Source organism: Bombina bombina, chromosome 4 (genome assembly GCF_027579735.1).
Source record: "Bombina bombina isolate aBomBom1 chromosome 4, aBomBom1.pri, whole genome shotgun sequence".
In the NCBI taxonomy this organism is placed as follows: Eukaryota; Metazoa; Chordata; class Amphibia; order Anura; family Bombinatoridae; genus Bombina; species Bombina bombina.
In genome coordinates this window covers 1107223607-1107244524 of record NC_069502.1, presented here as the reverse complement: position 1 = coordinate 1107244524, position 20918 = coordinate 1107223607, and the positions used below count along the sequence as shown (strand labels likewise).

The 20918-nt window shown below is 41.1% G+C and overlaps 1 protein-coding gene across 1 annotated transcript in view; it reads right to left on the bottom strand.

Moving 5' to 3' along the window:
• Positions 1-20918, bottom strand: part of UBR2 (ubiquitin protein ligase E3 component n-recognin 2) — a 689885-nt gene that overhangs the window by 303216 nt on the left and 365751 nt on the right. Inside the window, 1 exon segment of the mRNA XM_053712365.1 lies at positions 7826-7874. Within this exon segment, the coding sequence (XP_053568340.1) occupies positions 7826-7874 (49 nt within the window).

Below are 20918 nucleotides of genomic sequence, written 5' to 3'. Positions count from 1 at the left end.
AGCGGTCTGAAATGTAGACGTGCAAACGGCACTATGTCCATTGCCGCTACCATTAAGCCGATTACTTCCATACACTGAGCCACCGAAGGGCGAGAAGTGGAATAAAGAACATGGCAGGAATTTAGAAATTTTGATAACCTGGACTTTGTCAGGTAAATCCTCATTTCTACAGCATTTATTAGAGTTCCCAGAAAGGAGACTCTTGTGAGAGGGGATAGAGAACTCTTTTCCTTGTTCACCTTCCACCCATGCGACCTCAGAAATGCCAGAACTATGTCCGTATGAGACTTGGCAATTTGGAAATTTGACGCCTGTATCAGAATGTCGTCTAAATAAGGGGCCACTGCTATGCCCCGCGGTCTTTGGACCGCCAGAAGTGACCCCAGAACCTTTGTAAAGATTCTTGGGGCTGTAGCTAACCCAAAGGGAAGAGCTACAAACTGTTAATGCCTGTTCAGGAAGGCAAACCTGAGAAATCGATGATGATCTTTGTGTGTCTGAGTAAGAAGATAAGCATCCTTTAAATCCACTGTAGTCATGTATTGACCCTCCTGGATCATAGGTAGGATGGTACGAATAGTCTCCATTTTGAATGATGGAACTCTGAGGAATTTGTTTAAAATCTTGAGATCTAAAATTGGTCTGAAGGTTCCCTCTTTTTTGGGAACCACAAACAGATTTGAGTAAAATCCCTGTCCTTGTTCCTCCTGTGGAACAGGATGGATCACTCCCATAACTAGGAGGTCTTGAACACAGTGTAAGAATGCCTCTCTCTTTATCTGGTTTGCAGATAATTGTGAAAGGTGAAATCTCCCTTTTGGAGGAGAAGCTTTGAAGTCCAGAAGATATCCCTGGATATCTCTTGCCCAAGCCTGGGCAAAGATCGAAAGTCTGCCCCCTACTAGATCCGTTACCGGTTAGGGGGCTGATACTTCATGCTGACTTAGGGGCCTGCTTACCTTTGTTCCAGGTCTGGTTAGGTCTCCAGACCGACTTGGACTGGGCAAAAATTGCCTCTTGTTTTGCATTAGAGGAAGTTGATGCCGTACTCGCCTTGAAGTTTCGAAAGGCACGAAAATTAGTCTGTTTGGCCCTTGATTTGGACCTATCCTGAGGAAGGGCATGACCTTTTCCTCCAGTGATATCAGAAATGATCTCCTTCAAACCAGGCCCGAATAGGGTTTGCCCCTTGAAGGGAATGTTAAGCAGCTTAGACTTTGAAGTAACGTCAGCTGACCATGATTTAAGCCATAGCGCCCTGCGCGCTTGAATAGCAAAACCAGAATTCTTAGCCGTTAGTTTAGTCAAATGAACAATGGCATCAGAAACAAAAGAATTGGCTAGCTTAAGTGCTCTAAGCTTGTCAAGTATGTCATCCAATGGGGTCTCTACCTGTAAAGCCTCTTCCAGAGACTCAAACCAGAAAGCTGCAGCAGCAGTGACTGGGGCAATGCATGCAAGGGGCTGTAGAATAAAACCTTGTTGAATAAAATTTTTTTTAAGATAACCCTCTAACTTTTTATCCATTGGATCTGAGAAAGCACAACTGTCCTCGACACAGATAGTAGTACGCTTAGCTAGGGTAGAAACTGCTCCCTCCACCTTAGGGACTGTCTACCATAAGTCCCGTGTGGTGGCATCTATTGGAAACATTTTCTTAAAAATAGGAGGGGGAGAGAACGGCACACCTGGTCTATCCCATTCCTTAGTAATAATTTCTATAAACCTTTTAGGTATTGGAAAAACATCAGTGCACACCGGCACTGCATAGTATTTGTCCAATCTACAAAATTTTTCTGGCACTGCAATTGTATCACAGTCATTCAGAGCAGCTAAAACCTCCCTGAGCAACACGCGGAGGTGTTCAAGCTTAAATTTAAATGTATAATGTGGGGAGTGGTATACACAAATGCACACCACACCCTTTAGGGTGCGCCTCCCAGTTGCCAAAAAATCAGATAGGTAAATAGTCTAGAACCTAGACATAAAACAATACACACAGTAACACAGGATAAAACAACAGAACAGTGAACTATACAGTAGGTATAGGTATGTTAATGTCCATTCATCAATCAAGTCCCACTATCTGGCGGCAGCACTCTGTCAAAGGATGGTCGTCCTGATGGTTAGATACTGCAAATAGAAGAACACAGAGGCGCCACCATGGCCCAGTACCACCAAAACAAAGAAATAAATATATAGAAGGCACTATATATACTCACAAACGTCAAGCACCCAGGTGGTGCTAGTGGGGCAGGCTGAAACTTCACAGTAGTTCAGCTCACTGATATACCTCCAAATAGATCCAGTCGGTGTTCCTTGAGAGCCTAAGATCCTATGCCTAGAAAAGAGAGAGGCAAACCAACATGGCCTAGTATTGTTTGAGCCCAGGGAGAATATAGCCCTAATGGGTATACTCACAGGAAACAAAGCACCTCCAGGTGCAATATCAGCAAGCTGGAACCATAAGTCGCCCAGTAGACAAACCACGGCAAGTGATCCTCCGCTTCCAGTAGTATAACGGTGGATAGGAGAGGGGTGTATGAAACCCCACAACAGGTTATTAGGTCAAAATACCACACCAGCAAGTGTATATAAAAGTAAAAATCTTTAATAACACAGCGACGCGTTTCTCAGCCGCCTATGGGCTGTTTCATCAGGCTATAATAAAACATTAAAAAATACACTTGCTATATACTAAATTAAAAAACTAAAACATTATCTGATTGGACAATCAATTAAAAATCCAGCCAATGTGTGATCTTTCTCAATCAATTACTATGGTAACAATTTAGTTAGTATTCGGGTGGATAGGTGTGGCCAGGTGTGCACCTAATTAGCAAACTGACACGCCACCTAGCTTGCAACCCCTGTTGCTAATTGTTGCCATAGTGACCACCTAACAGTACAAACACAATATAAGTTTATCTAATGACAGTACATACACATTAAAAGTTTATCTCATACACATAACACATTTACATTTGATTAGCACAAAGGAATAATGACAAGTACTCAGTAGTTCATTTGGTGCCCATCTCCAGAGTTGTACTTATGAGAGGTCAAAGCGCAACCGGAAGGTAGTCCGGAGCTCATATGTGATCTATAAGTGCCTTACCGGCCTGATATTAATAGTATCACCAGCCCCATATGAGAACCTTTGTTGGATTCAATATGTGAAAGCATATTGAATCTATGTATAGGAGTGGTGATCAATGTATAGTGGGCTGTGTGCAAACATAGAGCTGTCATTATGAAATTCTGCGTGTCTTAGCATAAAAGCCTTCTTAACATGAATACCTTATTGTCAATGTAATTCTTTCATATCGATCTTTTGTGCCAAAAGGCATCTGTTTACCCAATTGCTAGATCCTACTCGATGTTTGTGGATGACCCCAGACGCCTTCGGATGCGTCTCACTCTCTAACTATGTGATGTTACTTTGTTTAAAAATATCGGAGCTATTCTCCAATCGTTCTGGTGGCTCTAAGGGGAGTGTACATCCGCTCCAGTGAGAATGCTTGTTGTGGGCGGGATAAGCACCTGATCGAATCCTATTCCTTTTGAATTAACATACATGTTAGCCCCAGAAATGGGAGCGCGAATGAGAGCACTCTTCATCACGCCCTTACGGCACACCTCCCATTTACTCTGCTACTATTGGTCTGAGGGCTTGTGAGGCATGTTTACCTACCCTATAGAGCCTTTGCAGTAAGCCAGGACAGTATTGGTCCTGACCTCGGTATAAGGTGCCTATATCGTGTTGAACACACAGGGATATGTGTCTTGTAACTGAAATAAAAAATAAAGATAATAAGAAGTGAAAAATAATAAAATTTATTGCTAGCGGAACCCTGACATTTAGGACAATCTGTCATTGTATGTTGTATCGTGCAAACGATCGGAGGGAAGGGGGGTGGGGGATATAACAAACAAGGGAACTATTTATTAATGGCCCAGAGATACATGATGCTGTTATATCTCGTTACAATGTACCATACTGGGCTGAACCCACTGTACTAATATAATAGTGATGGTGATAATATAGAAGGAAGTGATAATAAACCTATTTTATTTTGGTACACAAAATAAAATAGGTTTATTATCACTTCCTTCTATATTATCACCATCACTATTATATTAGTACAGTGGGTTCAGCCCAGTATGGTACATTGTAACGAGATATAACAGCATCATGTATCTCTGGGCCATTAATAAATAGTTCCCTTGTTTGTTATATCCCCCACCCCCCTTCCCTCCGATCGTTTGCACGATACAACATACAATGACAGATTGTCCTAAATGTCAGGGTTCCGCTAGCAATACATTTTATTATTTTTCACTTCTTATTATCTTTATTTTTTATTTCAGTTACAAGACACATATCCCTGTGCGTTCAACACGATATAGGCACCTTATACCGAGGTCAGGACCAATACTGTCCTGGCTTACTGCAAAGGCTCTATAGGGTAGGTAAACATGCCTCACAAGCCCTCAGACCAATAGTAGCAGAGTAAATGGGAGGTGTGCCGTAAGGGCGTGATGAAGAGTGCTCTCATTCGCGCTCCCATTTCTGGGGCTAACATGTATGTTAATTCAAAAGGAATAGGATTCGATCAGGTGCTTATCCCGCCCACAACAAGCATTCTCACTGGAGCGGATGTACACTCCCCTTAGAGCCACCAGAACGATTGGAGAATAGCTCCGATATTTTTAAACAAAGTAACATCACATAGTTAGAGAGTGAGACGCATCCGAAGGCGTCTGGGGTCATCCACAAACATCGAGTAGGATCTAGCAATTGGGTAAACAGATGCCTTTTGGCACAAAAGATCGATATGAAAGAATTACATTGACAATAAGGTATTCATGTTAAGAAGGCTTTTATGCTAAGACACGCAGAATTTCATAATGACAGCTCTATGTTTGCACACAGCCCACTATACATTGATCACCACTCCTATACATAGATTCAATATGCTTTCACATATTGAATCCAACAAAGGTTCTCATATGGGGCTGGTGATACTATTAATATCAGGCCGGTAAGGCACTTATAGATCACATATGAGCTCCGGACTACCTTCCGGTTGCGCTTTGACCTCTCATAAGTACAACTCTGGAGATGGGCACCAAATGAACTACTGAGTACTTGTCATTATTCCTTTGTGCTAATCAAATGTAAATGTGTTATGTGTATGAGATAAACTTTTAATGTGTATGTACTGTCATTAGATAAACTTATATTGTGTTTGTACTGTTAGGTGGTCACTATGGCAACAATTAGCAACAGGGGTTGCAAGCTAGGTGGCGTGTCAGTTTGCTAATTAGGTGCACACCTGGCCACACCTATCCACCCGAATACTAACTAAATTGTTACCATAGTAATTGATTGAGAAACATCACACATTGGCTGGATTTTTAATTGATTGTCCAATCAGATAATGTTTTAGTTTTTTAATTTAGTATATAGCAAGTGTATTTTTTAATGTTTTATTATAGCCTGATGAAACAGCCCATAGGCGGCTGAGAAACGCGTCGCTGTGTTATTAAAGATTTTTACTTTTATATACACTTGCTGGTGTGGTATTTTGACCTAATAACCTGTTGTGGGGTTTCATACACCCCTCTCCTATCCACCGTTATACTACTGGAAGCGGAGGATCACTTGCCGTGGTTTGTCTACTGGGCGACTTATGGTTCCAGCTTGCTGATATTGCACCTGGAGGTGCTTTGTTTCCTGTGAGTATACCCATTAGGGCTATATTCTCCCTGGGCTCAAACAATACTAGGCCATGTTGGTTTGCCTCTCTCTTTTCTAGGCATAGGATCTTAGGCTCTCAAGGAACACCGACTGGATCTATTTGGAGGTATATCAGTGAGCTGAACTACTGTGAAGTTTCAGCCTGCCCCACTAGCACCACCTGGGTGCTTGACGTTTGTGAGTATATATAGTGCCTTCTATATATTTATTTCTTTGTTTTGGTGGTACTGGGCCATGGTGGCGCCTCTGTGTTCTTCTATTTGCAGTAAATTTAAATGTAGACATATCAGAATCAGGTTGAATCTTTTTCCCTGAGTCAGAAACATCACCCACAGAAAGGAGCTCTCCTTCCTCAGCTTCTGTATATTGTGAGGGAGTATCAGACATAGCTCTTAAAGCGTCAGTATGCTCTGTATTTCTTCTAACTCCAGAGCTGTCTCGCTTTCCTCTAAACCCAGGTAGTCTGGATAATACCGCTGACAGGGTATTATCCATGACCGCCGCCATGTCTTGTAAAGTAAACGCTATGGGCGCACTAGATGTACTTGGCGCCATTAGTCGGCATAACTTCCCCCTCGTCAGATTCCTCTGGTGATAAATTTTTTAAAGACAAAATATGATCTTTATTACTTAAAGTGAAATCAGTACATTTGGTACACATTCTAAGAGGGGGTTCCACCATGGCTTCTAAATATAATGAACAAGGAGTTTCCTCTATGTCAGACATGTTTAAACAGACTAGCAATGAGACCAGCAAGCTTGGAAAACACTTTAAATCAAGTTAACAAGCAAAAAATAAAAACGGTACTGTGCCTTTAAGAGAAACAAATTTTGTCAGAATTTGAAAAACAGTGAAAAAAAGCAGTAAATCAAACGAAATTTTTACAGTGTTTATAATAAGCTAACAGAGCATTGCACCCACTTGCAAATGGATGATTAACCCCTTAGTTCAAAAAACGGATAAAAAAAACCGATATAGACGTTTTTTTAACAGTCACACCAAACTGCCACAGCTTTGCTGTGGGCCTACATTCCCCAACAAACTATTTTGGAAAGCCTAAGAGCCCTTGAGAGAGGTCCTATAGCATTCAGGGGACTCCTGGAGGAAGCTGGATGTCTCAGTCTGTAAAAGTTACTGCGCAAAAAAGCGCTAAATTAGGCTCTTCCCACTCATAGTAACACAGTGAAAAGCCTCAGGAAACTGTTTCTAGGCAAATTTAAGCCAGCCATGTGGAAAAAAAACTAGGCCCCAATAAAGTTTTATCACCAAAGTATATATAAAAACGTTTAAACATGCCAGCAAATGTTTTATATTGCAAATCTATAAGAGTATTACCTCAGAAAGTAAGCATGATACCAGTCGCTATTAAATCACTGTATTCAGGCTTACCTTACATAAATCTGGTATCAGCAGCATTTTCTAGCATTCACATCTTCTAGAAAAAAATGTAACTGCACATACCTCATAGCAGGATAACCTGCACGCCATTCCCCCGCTGAAGTTACCTCTTTCTTCAGTCATGTGTGAGAACAGCAATGGATCTTAGTTACAACCTGCTAAGATCATAGAAATCACAGGCAGATTCTTCTATTTTACTGCCTGGGACAAAATAGTACAACTCCGGTACCATTTAAAAATAACAAACTTTTGATTGAAGCAAGATAACAGGTACATTTCACCACTTTCCTCTTACTACCTCCATGCTTGTTGAGAGTTGCAAGAGAATGACTGGATATGGCAGTTAGGGGAGGAGCTATATAGCAGCTCTGCTGTGGGTGATCCTCTTGCAACTTCCTGTTGGGAAGGAGAATATCCCACAAGTAATGGATGATCCGTGGACTGGATACACCTTACAAGAGAAATGTTTCTATTTAAAACAGAAATGCACCTATGCTTATTTCAATTTTACCTTTCTATTCCTCAAAATGCCCTTCATGACTACTTTTGTGGTGTCTGTGTGTTAAATCACATTATTTATCAACCTACAGAATATCACTAGCAAAGAATATTAGACTTAAAAGCAAACAGAAAACTAACATAAACGTATTAAAATAGTGTACCTGTATCTTCTCCATTCTGTCGCTTTATTTTTCTCTGTGCTTCTTCTGCCTATTAAAGAAAAAAAAATGTTTTGAGTATTTCACCCAAAAAAACGTTCACACATCTTTATAACTTATTTAGTATTTGTGAGACTTTAGTTTAACTTTACTTTAAACTGGTCATCCAGATTTGTATTGTAAAGGGGTGTTAAAAGCCATTTTTACATATTTATAGTATAATATAAACAATATAGCACAGGGTGTTAGAGAGAGGATTATTATATAGAACAGAGGTGATAGGGAGGGGATTATAATGTAGTACAGAGGTAATAGGGAAGGGATTATCTTAACTATGGTTACACTAGTTATGTACAGTATGTGTGTGTGTGTGTGTGTATATATATATATATATATATATATATATATATATACATATATATATATATATACATACACACACACACACACACCACAAGGGGATTTGGTTAAGCACACCTGAAAAGAAAAAAACCTAAAGTGAGAGTGCTGCCTAAATGACCAAAATACATAGAACTGCAGTGTTGGAATTCTGTATTTAATATTAGAATCGAATGATTCAGCCCTGCAAAGCTAAACTGTATAGTGTTAGGACCAGTCAATCTTGGGACACCTTGTAAGTGGTGACTGGCTGAGCAGAATATGGCCATATTGTGTGAGTAAGATCCCAAAGAATATTTAGTAACAAAATTATTTGCAGCATATTTAAATATGAAATTAATATGTAAAAAGAATATAATGCGGACCTTAAGTGCTTGGATGTGTTCCAAAGCCTGTTGTTTAAATATATATATATATATATATATATATACACACACACACACACACATTATAGAGGTTTGTACCTTTTAAAAAAATTCATGTTAGTGGTCCACGGGATTAAAAATTTTGAGTTTAGTGGTCCCTGAGGTCCGAAAGGTTGGCGACCCCTGCTCTATTGCAACCAATTAGGGAATATATAAATATGTTCCTGCATTGATCTTGCAATTACTATGTAGTTGCAGTATGCACTTCAGCCACTTGACCACAGTGGAAAAATGCCCATTAAACTTTTTTTTATACAGATCTTGTGCAATGCAGTTAAAGGGATATTCAACCCAAATATTTTCTTTCATGATTCAGATACAGCAAGCAATTTTAAGCAACTTTCTAATTTACTCCTATTATCATTTTTTCTTCGTTCTCTTGCTATCTTTATTTGAAAAAGAAAAAAATCTAAGGAGCCAGCCAATTTTTGGTTTAGTACCCTGGACAGCATTTAGCCAACAATCAGCAAGCACAACCCAGGTTGTGAACCAAAAATAGGCCGGCTTCTAAACTTACATTCTTGCTTTTCAAATAAAGATAGCAAGAAAATGAAGAAAATTAATCATAGGAGTAAATTAGAAAGTTGCTTAAAAATTGCATGCTCTATCTGAATCATGAAAGATAAAATTTGGGTTCAGTGTCCCTTTAACCCCTTAAAGTGAAGGTAAAGTTACCTTGATATAAAAGTGTAACATTATTTGTTCCCCAAAATGAATAGGAGTTTCATTGATCAATTTTTTTAATTGTGACTCTAAACTCATTTTTTTCCGTTTTTACTTACTTTTTTTAGGTCCGCAAATTCAACCCGTTGATGTATTTTTTTTTTCATTGTTGGTCACGTTTTTATTGGAGCCTATTGAAAAGCTAGCCGTTAGGCGGTCGTCAACCTACATCATCCGCCGAACGGATGATCTGCGCATATGCCAAAAAATTTTTCTTGATCTTTCAATCCAAGCGCGGTCCCGCATATTTGTTTTATTAATAGAAAAGATGAGTAGCCGATTAACGCATGCGCATTACTGATAGTAATAGTCGATTTGCGCATGCTCAGTTCAACTGTTAATCGTGAACGCGCTCTGTATACACGCTCTACAAGTCACTGAATAGGAGATAAGGAAATAGCAGTTGGGAGGAGTTAAGATCGTAACGGTAGGGAATTAGAAACATCTTTTATTTCATTAATATAAAACAAACTGTGGAATAAAAGTTAGCTATTACATAATGACTAATTCGTTAGTGTATTCAGCTATTAAATACTTTACCTTCACTTTAAGGACCAGAATGTTTTGGCTATGTTGTATGTTAAGGACCAGGGCTGTTTTAACACTTTTCTGGTGTTTGTGTTTAGCTGTAATTTTCCTCTCTCTCATTTACAAAATTATATATTGGTTTTTTTTTCAGGACAAGAAGGACTTTCTTTGCATTTTATTTGAAGCATGTCATATAATTTACTTAAAAAAACAGAATTTATGCTTACCTGATAAATTACTTTCTCCAACGGTGTGTCCGGTCCACGGCGTCATCCTTACTTGTGGGAATATCTCTTCCCCAACAGGAAATGGCAAAGAGTCCCAGCAAAACTGGCCATATAGTCCCTCCTAGGCTCCGCCCACCCCAGTCATTCGACCGACGGACAGGAGGAAAATATAGGAGAAACCATATGGTACCGTGGTGACTGTAGTTAGAGAAAATAATTCATCAGACCTGATTAAAAAACCAGGGCGGGCCGTGGACCGGACACACCGTTGGAGAAAGTAATTTATCAGGTAAGCATAAATTCTGTTTTCTCCAACATTGGTGTGTTCGGTCCACGGCGTCATCCTTACTTGTGGGAACCAATACCAAAGCTTTAGGACACAGATGAAGGGAGGGAGCAAATCAGGTTACCTAAACGGAAGGCACCACGGCTTGCAAAACCTTTCTCCCAAAAATAGCCTCCGAAGAAGCAAAAGTATCAAATTTGTAAAATTTGGCAAAAGTGTGCAGTGAAGACCAAGTCGCTGCCTTACATATCTGGTCAACAGAAGCCTCGTTCTTGAAGGCCCATGTGGAAGCCACAGCCCTAGTGGAGTGAGCTGTGATTCTTTCAGGAGGCTGCCGTCCGGCAGTCTCATAAGCCAATCGGATGATGCTTTTAAGCCAAAAGGAAAGAGAGGTAGAAGTCGCTTTTTGACCTCTCCTTTTACCAGAATAGACAACAAACAAAGATGTTTGTCTGAAATCTTTTGTAGCCTCTAAATAGAATTTTAGAGCACGGACTACGTCCAAATTGTGTAACAAACGTTCCTTCTTTGAAACTGGATTCGGACATAAAGAAGGTACAACTATCTCCTGGTTAATATTTTTGTTAGAAACAACCTTTGGAAGAAAACCAGGCTTAGTACGCAAAACCACCTTATCTGCATGGAACACCAGATAGGGCGGAGAACACTGCAGAGCAGATAACTCTGAAACTCTTCTAGCAGAAGAAATAGCAACCAAAAACAAAACTTTCCAAGATAGTAACTTAATATCTATGGAATGTAAAGGTTCAAACGGAACCCCTTGAAGAACTGAAAGAACTAGATTTAGACTCCAGGGAGGAGTCAAAGGTCTGTAAACAGGCTTGATCCTAACCAGAGCCTGAACAAATGCTTGAACATCTGGCACAGCTGCCAGTCTTTTGTGTAGTAAGACAGATAAAGCAGAGATCTGTCCCTTTAGAGAACTTGCAGATAATCCTTTCTCCAAACCTTCTTGTAGAAAGGAGAGAATCTTAGGAATTTTTATCTTATTCCATGGGAATCCTTTGGATTCACACCAACAGATATATCTTTTCCATATTTTATGGTAAATCTTTCTGGTTACCGGTTTTCTGGCCTGAACCAGAGTATCTATCACAGAATCTGAAAACCCACGCTTTGATAGAATCAAGCGTTCAATCTCCAAGCCGTCAGCTGGAGGGAGACCAGATTTGGATGTTCGAATGGACCCTGAACAAGAAGGTCCTGTCTCAAAGGTAGCTTCCATGGTGGAACCGATGACATATTCACCAGGTCTGCATACCAAGTCCTGCGTGGCCACGCAGGAGCTATCAAGATCACCGAGGCCCTCTCCTGTTTGATCCTGGCTACCAGCCTGGGAATGAGAGGAAACGGTGGAAATACATAAGCTAGGTTGAAGGTCCAAGGTGCTACTAGTGCATCTACTAGAGTCGCCTTGGGATCCCTGGATCTGGACCGTAGCAAGGAACCTTGAAGTTCTGACGAGACGCCATCAGAACCATGTCTGGAATGCCCCATAATTGAGTTAGTTGGGCAAAGATCTCCGGGTGGAGTTCCCACTCCCCCGGATGGAATGTCTGACGACTCAGATAATCCGCTTCCCAGTTTTCCACACCTGGGATGTGGATCGCAGATAGGTGGCAGGAGTGATCCTCCGCCCATTGAATTATTTTGGTCACTTCTTTCATCGCCAGGGAACTCCTTGTTACCCCCTGATGATTGATATACGCAACGGTCGTCATGTTGTCTGATTGGAATCTTATGAATCTGGCCTTTGCTAGCTGAGGCCAAGCCCTGAGAGCATTGAAGATCGCTCTTAGTTCCAGAATGTTTATCGTGAGAAGAGACTCTTCCCGAGACCAATGTCCCTGAGCTTTCAGGGATTCCCAGACCGTGCCCCAGCCCACTAGACTGGCGTCGGTCGTGACAATGACCCACTCTGGTCTGCGGAAGCTCATTCCCTGGGATAGATGGTCCAGGGTCAGCCACCAACGGAGTGAATCTCTGGTCTTCTGATCTACTTGAATCATTGGAGACAAGTCTGTATAGTCCCCATTCCACTGTTTGAGCATGCACAGTTGTAATGGTCTTAGATGAATTCGTGCAAAAGGAACTATGTCCATTGCTGCAACCATCAACCCTACTACTTCCATGCACTGTGCTATGGAAGGACGTGGAACAGAATGAAGAACTTGACAAGTGCTTAGAAGTTTTGACTTTCTGACCTCTGTCAGAAAAATCCTCATTTCTAAGGAATCTATTATTGTTCCCAAGAAGGGAACTCTTGTTGACGGAGACAGAGAACTTTTTTCTATGTTCACCTTCCATCCGTGTGATCTGAGAAAGGCAAGAACGATGTCTGTATGAGCCTTTGCTTTTGACAGGAACGACGCTTGTATTAGAATGTCGTCCAAGTAAGGAACTACTGCAATGCCCCTCGGTCTTAGAACCGCTAGAAGGGACCCTAGTACCTTTGTGAAAATCCTTGGATCAGTGGCTAACCCGAATGGGAGGGCCACAAACTGGTAATGTTTGTCCAGAAAGGCGAACCTTAGGAACTGATGATGTTCTTTGTGGATAGGAATATGTAGGTACGCATCCTTTAGATCCACGGTAGTCATAAATTGACCTTTCTGGATAGTGGGTAGAATCGTTCGAATGGTTTCCATCTTGAACGATGGTACCCTGAGAAATTTGTTTAGGATCTTCAAATCCAAAATTGGTCTGAAAGTTCCCTCTTTTTTGGGAACTACGAACAGATTTGAATAAAATCCCATTCCTTGTTCCTTTATTGGAACTGGGTGTATCACTCCCATCTTTAACAGGTCTTCTACACAATGTAAGAACGCCTGTCTCTTTATTTGGTTTAAGGATAAGTGAGACATGTGGAACCTTCCCCTTGGGAGTAGTTCCCTGAATTCCAGAAGATAACCCTGAGAAACTATTTCTAGTGCCCAGGGATCCTGAACATCTCTTGCCCAAGCCTGAGCAAAGAGAGAGAGTCTGCCCCCTACTAGATCCTGTCCCGGATCGGGGGCTACTCCTTCATGCTGTTTTGTTAGCAGCAGCAGGCTTCTTGGCCTGCTTACCCTTGTTCCAGCCTTGCATCGGTTTCCAGGCTGGTTTGGGTTGTGAGGCATTACCCTCTTGCTTAGATGATGCAGAATTAGAGGCCGGTCCGTTCCTGAAATTGCGAAAGGAACGAAAATTAGACTTATTCTTGGCCTTGAAAGGCCTATCTTGTGGAAGGGTGTGGCCCTTTCCCCCAGTGATGTCTGAGATAATCTCTTTCAATTCTGGTCCAAATAGAGTTTTACCTTTGAAAGGGATGTTAAGCAATTTTGTCTTGGATGACACATCCGCTGACCAAGACTTTAGCCAAAGCGCTCTGCGCGCCACGATTGCAAACCCTGAATTTTTCGCCGCTAATCTAGCTAATTGCAAAGCGGCATCTAAAATAAAAGAGTTAGCCAACTTAAGTGCGTGAACTCTGTCCATAACCTCCTCATATGGAGTCTCTCTACTGACCGACTTTTCTAGTTCCTCGAACCAGAACCACGCTGCTGTAGTGACAGGAACAATGCACGAAATGGGTTGTAGAAGGTAACCTTGCTGTACAAAAATCTTCTTAAGCAAACCCTCCAATTTTTTATCCATAGGATCTTTGAAAGCACAACTATCCTCGATAGGAATAGTAGTGTGTTTGTTTAGAGTAGAAACTGCCCCCCTTAGGGACTGTCTGCCATAAGTCCTTTCTGGGGTCGACCATAGGAAATAATTTCTTAAATATAGGGGGGTGAACAAAAGGTATGCCGGGCTTTTCCCACTCCTTATTCACTATGTCCGCCACCCGCTTGGGTATAGGAAAAGCGTCGGGGTGCACCGGAACCTCTAGGAACTTGTCCATCTTGCATAATTTCTCTGGAATGACCAAGTTGTCACAATCATCCAGAGTAGATAACACCTCCTTAAGCAGTGCGCAGAGATGTTCTAATTTAAATTTAAATGTCACAACATCAGGTTCAGCTTGTTGAGAAATTTTTCCTGAATCTGAAATTTCCCCATCTGACAAAACCTCCCTCATGGCCACTTCAGATTGGTGTGAGGGTATGACAGAACAATTATCATCAGCGCCCTCCTGCTCTTCAGTGTTTAAAACAGAACAATCGCGCTTTCTCTGATATGTAGGCATTTTGGATAAAATATTTGCTATGAAGTTATCCATTACAGCCGTCAATTGTTGCATGGTAATAAGCATTGGCGCGCTAGATGTACTAGGGGCCTCCTGTGTGGGCAAAACTGGTGTAGACACAGTAGGAGATGATGTAGTATCATGTTTACTCCCCTCATCTGAGGAATCATCTTGGGCAATTTCATTATCTGTGGCAGTACTGTCCTTACTTTGTTTGGACGCTATGGCACAATTATCACACAAATTTAAATGGGGATACACATTGGCTTTCATACATATAGAACATAGCTTATCCGAAGGCACAGACATGTTAAACAGGCTTAAACTTGTCAATAAAGCACAAAAAACGTTTTAAAACAAAACCGTTACTGTCTCTTTAAATTTTAAACAGAAAACACTTTATTACTGAATATGTGAAAAAGTATGAAGGAATTGTTCAAAAATTACCAAAATTTCACCACAGTGTCTTAAAGCATTAAGAGTATTGCACACCAATTTTCAGAGCTTTAACCCTTAAAATAACGGAACCGGAGCCGTTTACTAATTTAACCCCTATACAGTCCCAGCTATAGCCTTTGCTGTGACCTAACCAAGCTCAGAGGGGAATACGATACCAAGTGACGCCTTCTAGAAACTTTTCCAGCTACTTTCAGATCCTCACACATGCATCTGCATGTCTTGCTCTCAAAAAACAACTACGCAGTAATGGCGCGAAAATGAGGCTCAGCCTACAACTGGGAAGGCCCTCCCTGACTGGAAAAGGTGTCTAACATAGTGCCTGCCGTTAAAAAACGTTCCCCAAGTTTATAAATGTGAATTATCAGCATAAACATGTATAAAATGCCCAAATAAAGCAATCGATTTAGCCCATAAAAGGGTCTACCAGTTTTATAGCCCATATTAAGCCCTTTATTCTGTTTGCTTGACTAAGAAAATGGCTTACCGGTCCCCATGAGGGGAAATGACAGCCTTCCAGCATTACATGGTCTTGTTAGAAATATGGCTAGTCATACCTTAAGCAGAAACGTCAGCTAACTGTTTCCCCCAACTGAAGTTACTTCATCTCAACAGTCCTATGTGGAAACAGCAATCGATTTTAGTTACTGTCTGCTAAAATCATCTTCCTCTCACAAACAGAAATCTTCATCCTTTTCTGTTTCAGAGTAAATAGTACATACCAGCACTATTTTAAAATAACAAACACTTGATAGAAGAATAAAAAACTACATTTAAACACCAAAAAACTCTTAACCATCTCCGTGGAGATGTTGCCTGTGCAACGGCAAAGAGAATGACTAGGGTGGGCGGAGCCTAGGAGGGACTATATGGCCAGCTTTGCTGGGATTCTTTGCCATTTCCTGTTGGGGAAGAGATATTCCCACAAGTAAGGATGACGCCGTGGACCGGACACACCAATGTTGGAGAAATAATAAAATATGGTGACAAATTGAAAAAAAAACAAACATGTTTTTTGACTTTTACTTGAAAAATCTTTTATTCATTTACAAAAGCTAATGAAAAAAACTGCTAAATAGATTAAAAATGTTGTCCTGAGTTTAAAAACACCCAGTGTTTACATGCTTTTTTGCAAGTTATAGGGCTATAAGTACAAATAGGACATTGCTGTTTCAAAATATATATTTTTACAATGTATCAATAGTGACATTGTAACACTTATCTGTTATAGATCTCTGAATCACACCCCACATGTACATATTTTTTTAAAGTAGACAACCCAGGGTATTCATCTAAGGATATTTTGACACTTTCTATGTAGCCATTTTACAACCATTCTTTGCCAAACTTCGCATAGGTTATTTCTTTGATTTTTTTTCACATACATTGCAATTCAGGTATAAATTCACAGATCCTATTATGTGTTGCTGCTTAAAAACACACTAATATGTGTCCAGCAATACCACCCATGCATAGGTTTGTAGGGTTATTTGGGGGCTAAATGGCCACATTTGGCAGGTGCTCATATCCGTTTTCCAACTTGGAATATTGACATATAGTCAACCTGCGCCCATGTCCTATTTGGGACATTTTTGAAGCTGGCCAATGTATTTTACCCCCATCAAACTATATATTTTTGAAAAGTAGACAACCCAGGGTATTTTAAATGGTGGTATTTTAACACTTTTCATGCACTGAATTTACCATCAGCCTTTGTCAAACTTTTGGGTAGTATTTTGTTTGTGTTTTTTTTTTTCACACACACATTGTACTTTAGGCATGAATTAACTGATGCTGTTATGTGTCACTGTCGAACAACACCCCAATATGTGTTCAGCAACATCTCCTGAGTACAGTGATACCACCCACACATAGGTTTGTCGGGTTGTTTGGGGGTTAAAAGGCCACCTTTTGGCAGGTGCGCATATCCATTTTCCAACTTGGAATTTTGACATGTAGCCAACTTGCGCATATTTCCTATTTGGGACATTTTTGAAGCCGGTCAATGTATTTTACCCCCATCAAACTATATATTTTTTAAAAAGTAGACAACCCTGGGTATTTCAAATGGTGGTATTTTAACACATTTCATGCACTGAATTTACCAACAGCCTTTGTGTAGTATTTTTTTGTGTGTTTTTTTTTTCACACACATTGTATTTTAGGCATGAATTAACTGATCCTGTTATGTGTTACTGCCAAACAACACCCCAATATGTGTTCAGCAACATCTCCTGAGTACAGTGATACCATCCACACATAGGTTTGTTGGGGGGCTAAAAGGCCACGATAGAGACTCGTGCATGTCCGTTTTTCAACTTGATATATAGGTATGCTTGGCCTATCTTCAGTTTGGCATATTTTTGCATCCCCCAGTTAATGTTACCATCATGAAAGTATATATTTTTTATAAAGTAGACATGCCAGGGTATTGTATATGGGGTGTTTAAACTTCCTTCCCCCAACCATTGTGCTAATAAAATTTCAGAGAAAGTGCATGGTGGTAATTTTTGAATTTTGCTTTTTGATTTTAGCCAGCCGGTTATATGTTACTGCCAGAAAACGTTTTAACTTTTTTAACTTTTTAAAGAACAAATGTACAGGTATCAAATGCATCTTTAGCAGAAATCTCTAAACTAACTCCTACAAAAAGAATCTAACTGGACATTTGGGGGAAGGAAACTGACTAACTAAAATTTGCCGCTTTCAAAAGACACAAAGTAAAAAAATGAGGAACAAGTATTATAAAAACAGAATTTATGCTTACCTGATAAATTACTTTCTCTTACGGTGTATCCAGTCCACCGATTCATCCTTACTTGTGGGATATTCTCAATCCCTACAGGAAGTGGCAAAGAGAGCACACAGCAGAGCTGTCCATATAGCTCCCCTCCGGCTCCGCCCCCCCAGTCATTCGACCGACGGTTAGGAGAAAAAGGAGAAACCATAGGGTGCAGTGGTGACTGTAGTTTTACAAAAATAAATTTGAACCTGACTTAATTGCCAGGGCGGGCCGTGGACTGGATACACCGTAAGAGAAAGTAATTTATCAGGTAAGCATAAATTCTGTTTTCTCTTACATGGTGTATCCAGTCCACGGATTCATCCTTACTTGTGGGATACCAATACCAAAGCTTTAGGACACGGATGAAGGGAGGGAACAAGTCAGGTAACCTAAACGGAAGGCACCACTGCTTGCAAAACCTTTCTCCCAAAAATAGCCTCCGAAGAAGCAAAAGTATCGAATTTGTAAAATTTGGCAAATGTATGCAGTGAAGACCAAGTCGCTGCCTTACAAATCTGTTCAACAGAAGCCTCATTCTTGAAAGCCCATGTGGAAGCTGGGCTTTCAGCAGTCTCATAAGCCAATCGGATGATGCTTTTCAGCCAGAAGGAAAGAGAGGTAGCAGTCGCTTTCTGACCACTCCTCTTACCAGAATAGACAACAAACAAGGATGATGTTTGTCTGAAATCTTTAGTTGCCTTTAAATAGAATTTTAAAGCACGAACCACATCAAGATTGTGTAACAGTCGTTCCTTCTTAGAAACTGGATTAGGGCACAGAGAAGGAACAATGATTTCCTGGTTAATATTCTTATTAGAAACCACTTTTGGAAGGAAACCAGGTTTGGTACGCAAAACAACCTTATCTGCATGGAACACCAGATAGGGTGAATTACACTGAAAAGCAGACAATTCAGAAACTCTTCAAGCAGAAGAAATAGCTACCAAAAACAAAACTTTCCAAGATAATAACTTAATATCTATGGAATGCAAAGTTTCAAACGGAACCCCTTGAACAACTGAAAGAACTAAATTTAGACTCCATGGAGGAGCCAAAGGTTTGTAGACAGGCTTGATTCTAACTAGGGCCTGTGCAAACGCCTGAACGTCTGGTACAGCTGCAAGACGCTTGTGTAACAGGATAGACAGAGCAGATATCTGTCCCTTTAAGGAACTAGCTGACAAACCTTTCTCCAATCCTTCTTGGAGAAAAGACAATATCCTTGGAATCCTAACCTTACTCCACGAGTAACCCTTGGATTCGCACCAACAAAGATATTTCCGCCATATCTTATGGTAAATTTTCCTGGTGACAGGCTTTCTGGCCTGTATCAGAGTATCTATAACTGATTCAGAGAACCCACGCTTAGCTAGAATTAAGCGTTCAATCTCCAAGCAGTCAGTTGCAGAGAAACTAGATTTGGATGCTTGAATGGACCTTGAATTAGAAGATCCTGCCTCAATGGCAGTTTCCATGGTGGAACCGATGACATGTCCACTAGGTCTGCATACCAAGTCCTGCGTAGCCACGCAGGCGCTATCAGAATTACCGAAGCCTTCTCCTGTTTGATTCTGGCTACTAACCGAGGGAAAAGAGGAAACGGTGGAAAGACATAAGCTAGATTGAATGACCAAGGCGCTACTAAAGCATCTATCAATGCCGCCTTGGGATCCCTGGACCTGGATCCGTAAAGGGGAAGTTTGGTGTTCTGACGGGACGCCATCAGATCCAATTCTGGAATGCCCCATAGCTGGGTCAGCTGAGCAAAAACCTCCGGGTGGAGTTCCCACTCCCCCGGATGGAAAGTCTGACGACTCAGAAAATCCGCCTCCCAGTTGTCTACTCCTGGGATGTGAATTGCAGATAGATGGCAGGAGTGATCCTAAGCCCATTTGATGATCTTGGTTACTTCCTTCATCGCTAGGGAACTCTTTGTTCCTCCCTGATGATTGATGTACGCTACAGTCGTGATGATGTCCGACTGAAATCTGATGAATTTGGCCTCCGCTAGTTGAGGCCATGCCTGGAGCGTATTGAATATCGCTCTCAGTTCCAAAATGTTTATCGGGAGAAGAGATTCTTCCCGAGACCATAGACCCTGAGCTTTCAGGGAGTCCCAGACCGCACCCCAGCCTAACAGACTGGCATCAGTCGATGACAATGATCCACTCCGGTCTGCGGAAGCTCATTCCCTGAGACAGGTGATTCTGAGACAACCACCAGAGAAGAGAGTCTCTGGTTTTCTGGTCCACTTGCATTTGAGGAGACAAATCTGCATAATCCCCATTCCACTGTTTGAGCATGCACAGTTGCAGTGGTCTTAGATGAATTCGGGCAAACGGGACAATGTCCATTGCCGCAACCATTAAACCAATTACCTCCATGCACTGAGCCACAGAAGGCCGAGGAATGGAATGAAGAACTCGGCAAGTATTCAAAAGTTTTGACTTTCTGACCTCTGTCAGAAAGATTTTCATTTCTACCGAGTCTGTTAGTGTTCCCAGGAAGGGAACCCTTGTGAGTGGGGACAGAGAACTTTTCTCTACGTTCACCTTCCACCCGTGAGACCTTAGAAAAGCCAGAACAATGTCCGTATGAGCCTTGGCTCTGTGAAAAGACGACGCCTGTATTAAGATGTCGTCTAGGTAAGGTGCTACTGCAATGCCCAGCGGTCTTAGTACCGCTAGAAGGGACCCTAGCACCTTTGTGAAAATTCTGGGAGCGGTGGCCAACCCGAAAGGAAGGGCCACGAACTGGTAATGCGTGTCCAGAAAGGCGAACCTTAGGAACTGATGCTGATCTTTGTGGATAGGAATATGTAGGTACGCATCCTTTAGATCCAAGGTAGTCATATATTGACCTTCCTGGATCATCGGCAAGATTGTCCGAATGGTTTCCATTTTGAAAGATGGAACTCTGAGGAATTTGTTTAGAATTTTTAGATCCAGGATTGGCCTGAAAGTTCCTTCCTTTTTGGGAACTACAAACAGGTTTGAGTAAAATCCCAGTCCTTGTTCTGCAATTGGAACTGGGTGTATCACTCCCATCTTTAGAAGATCTTCTACACAGCGTAAG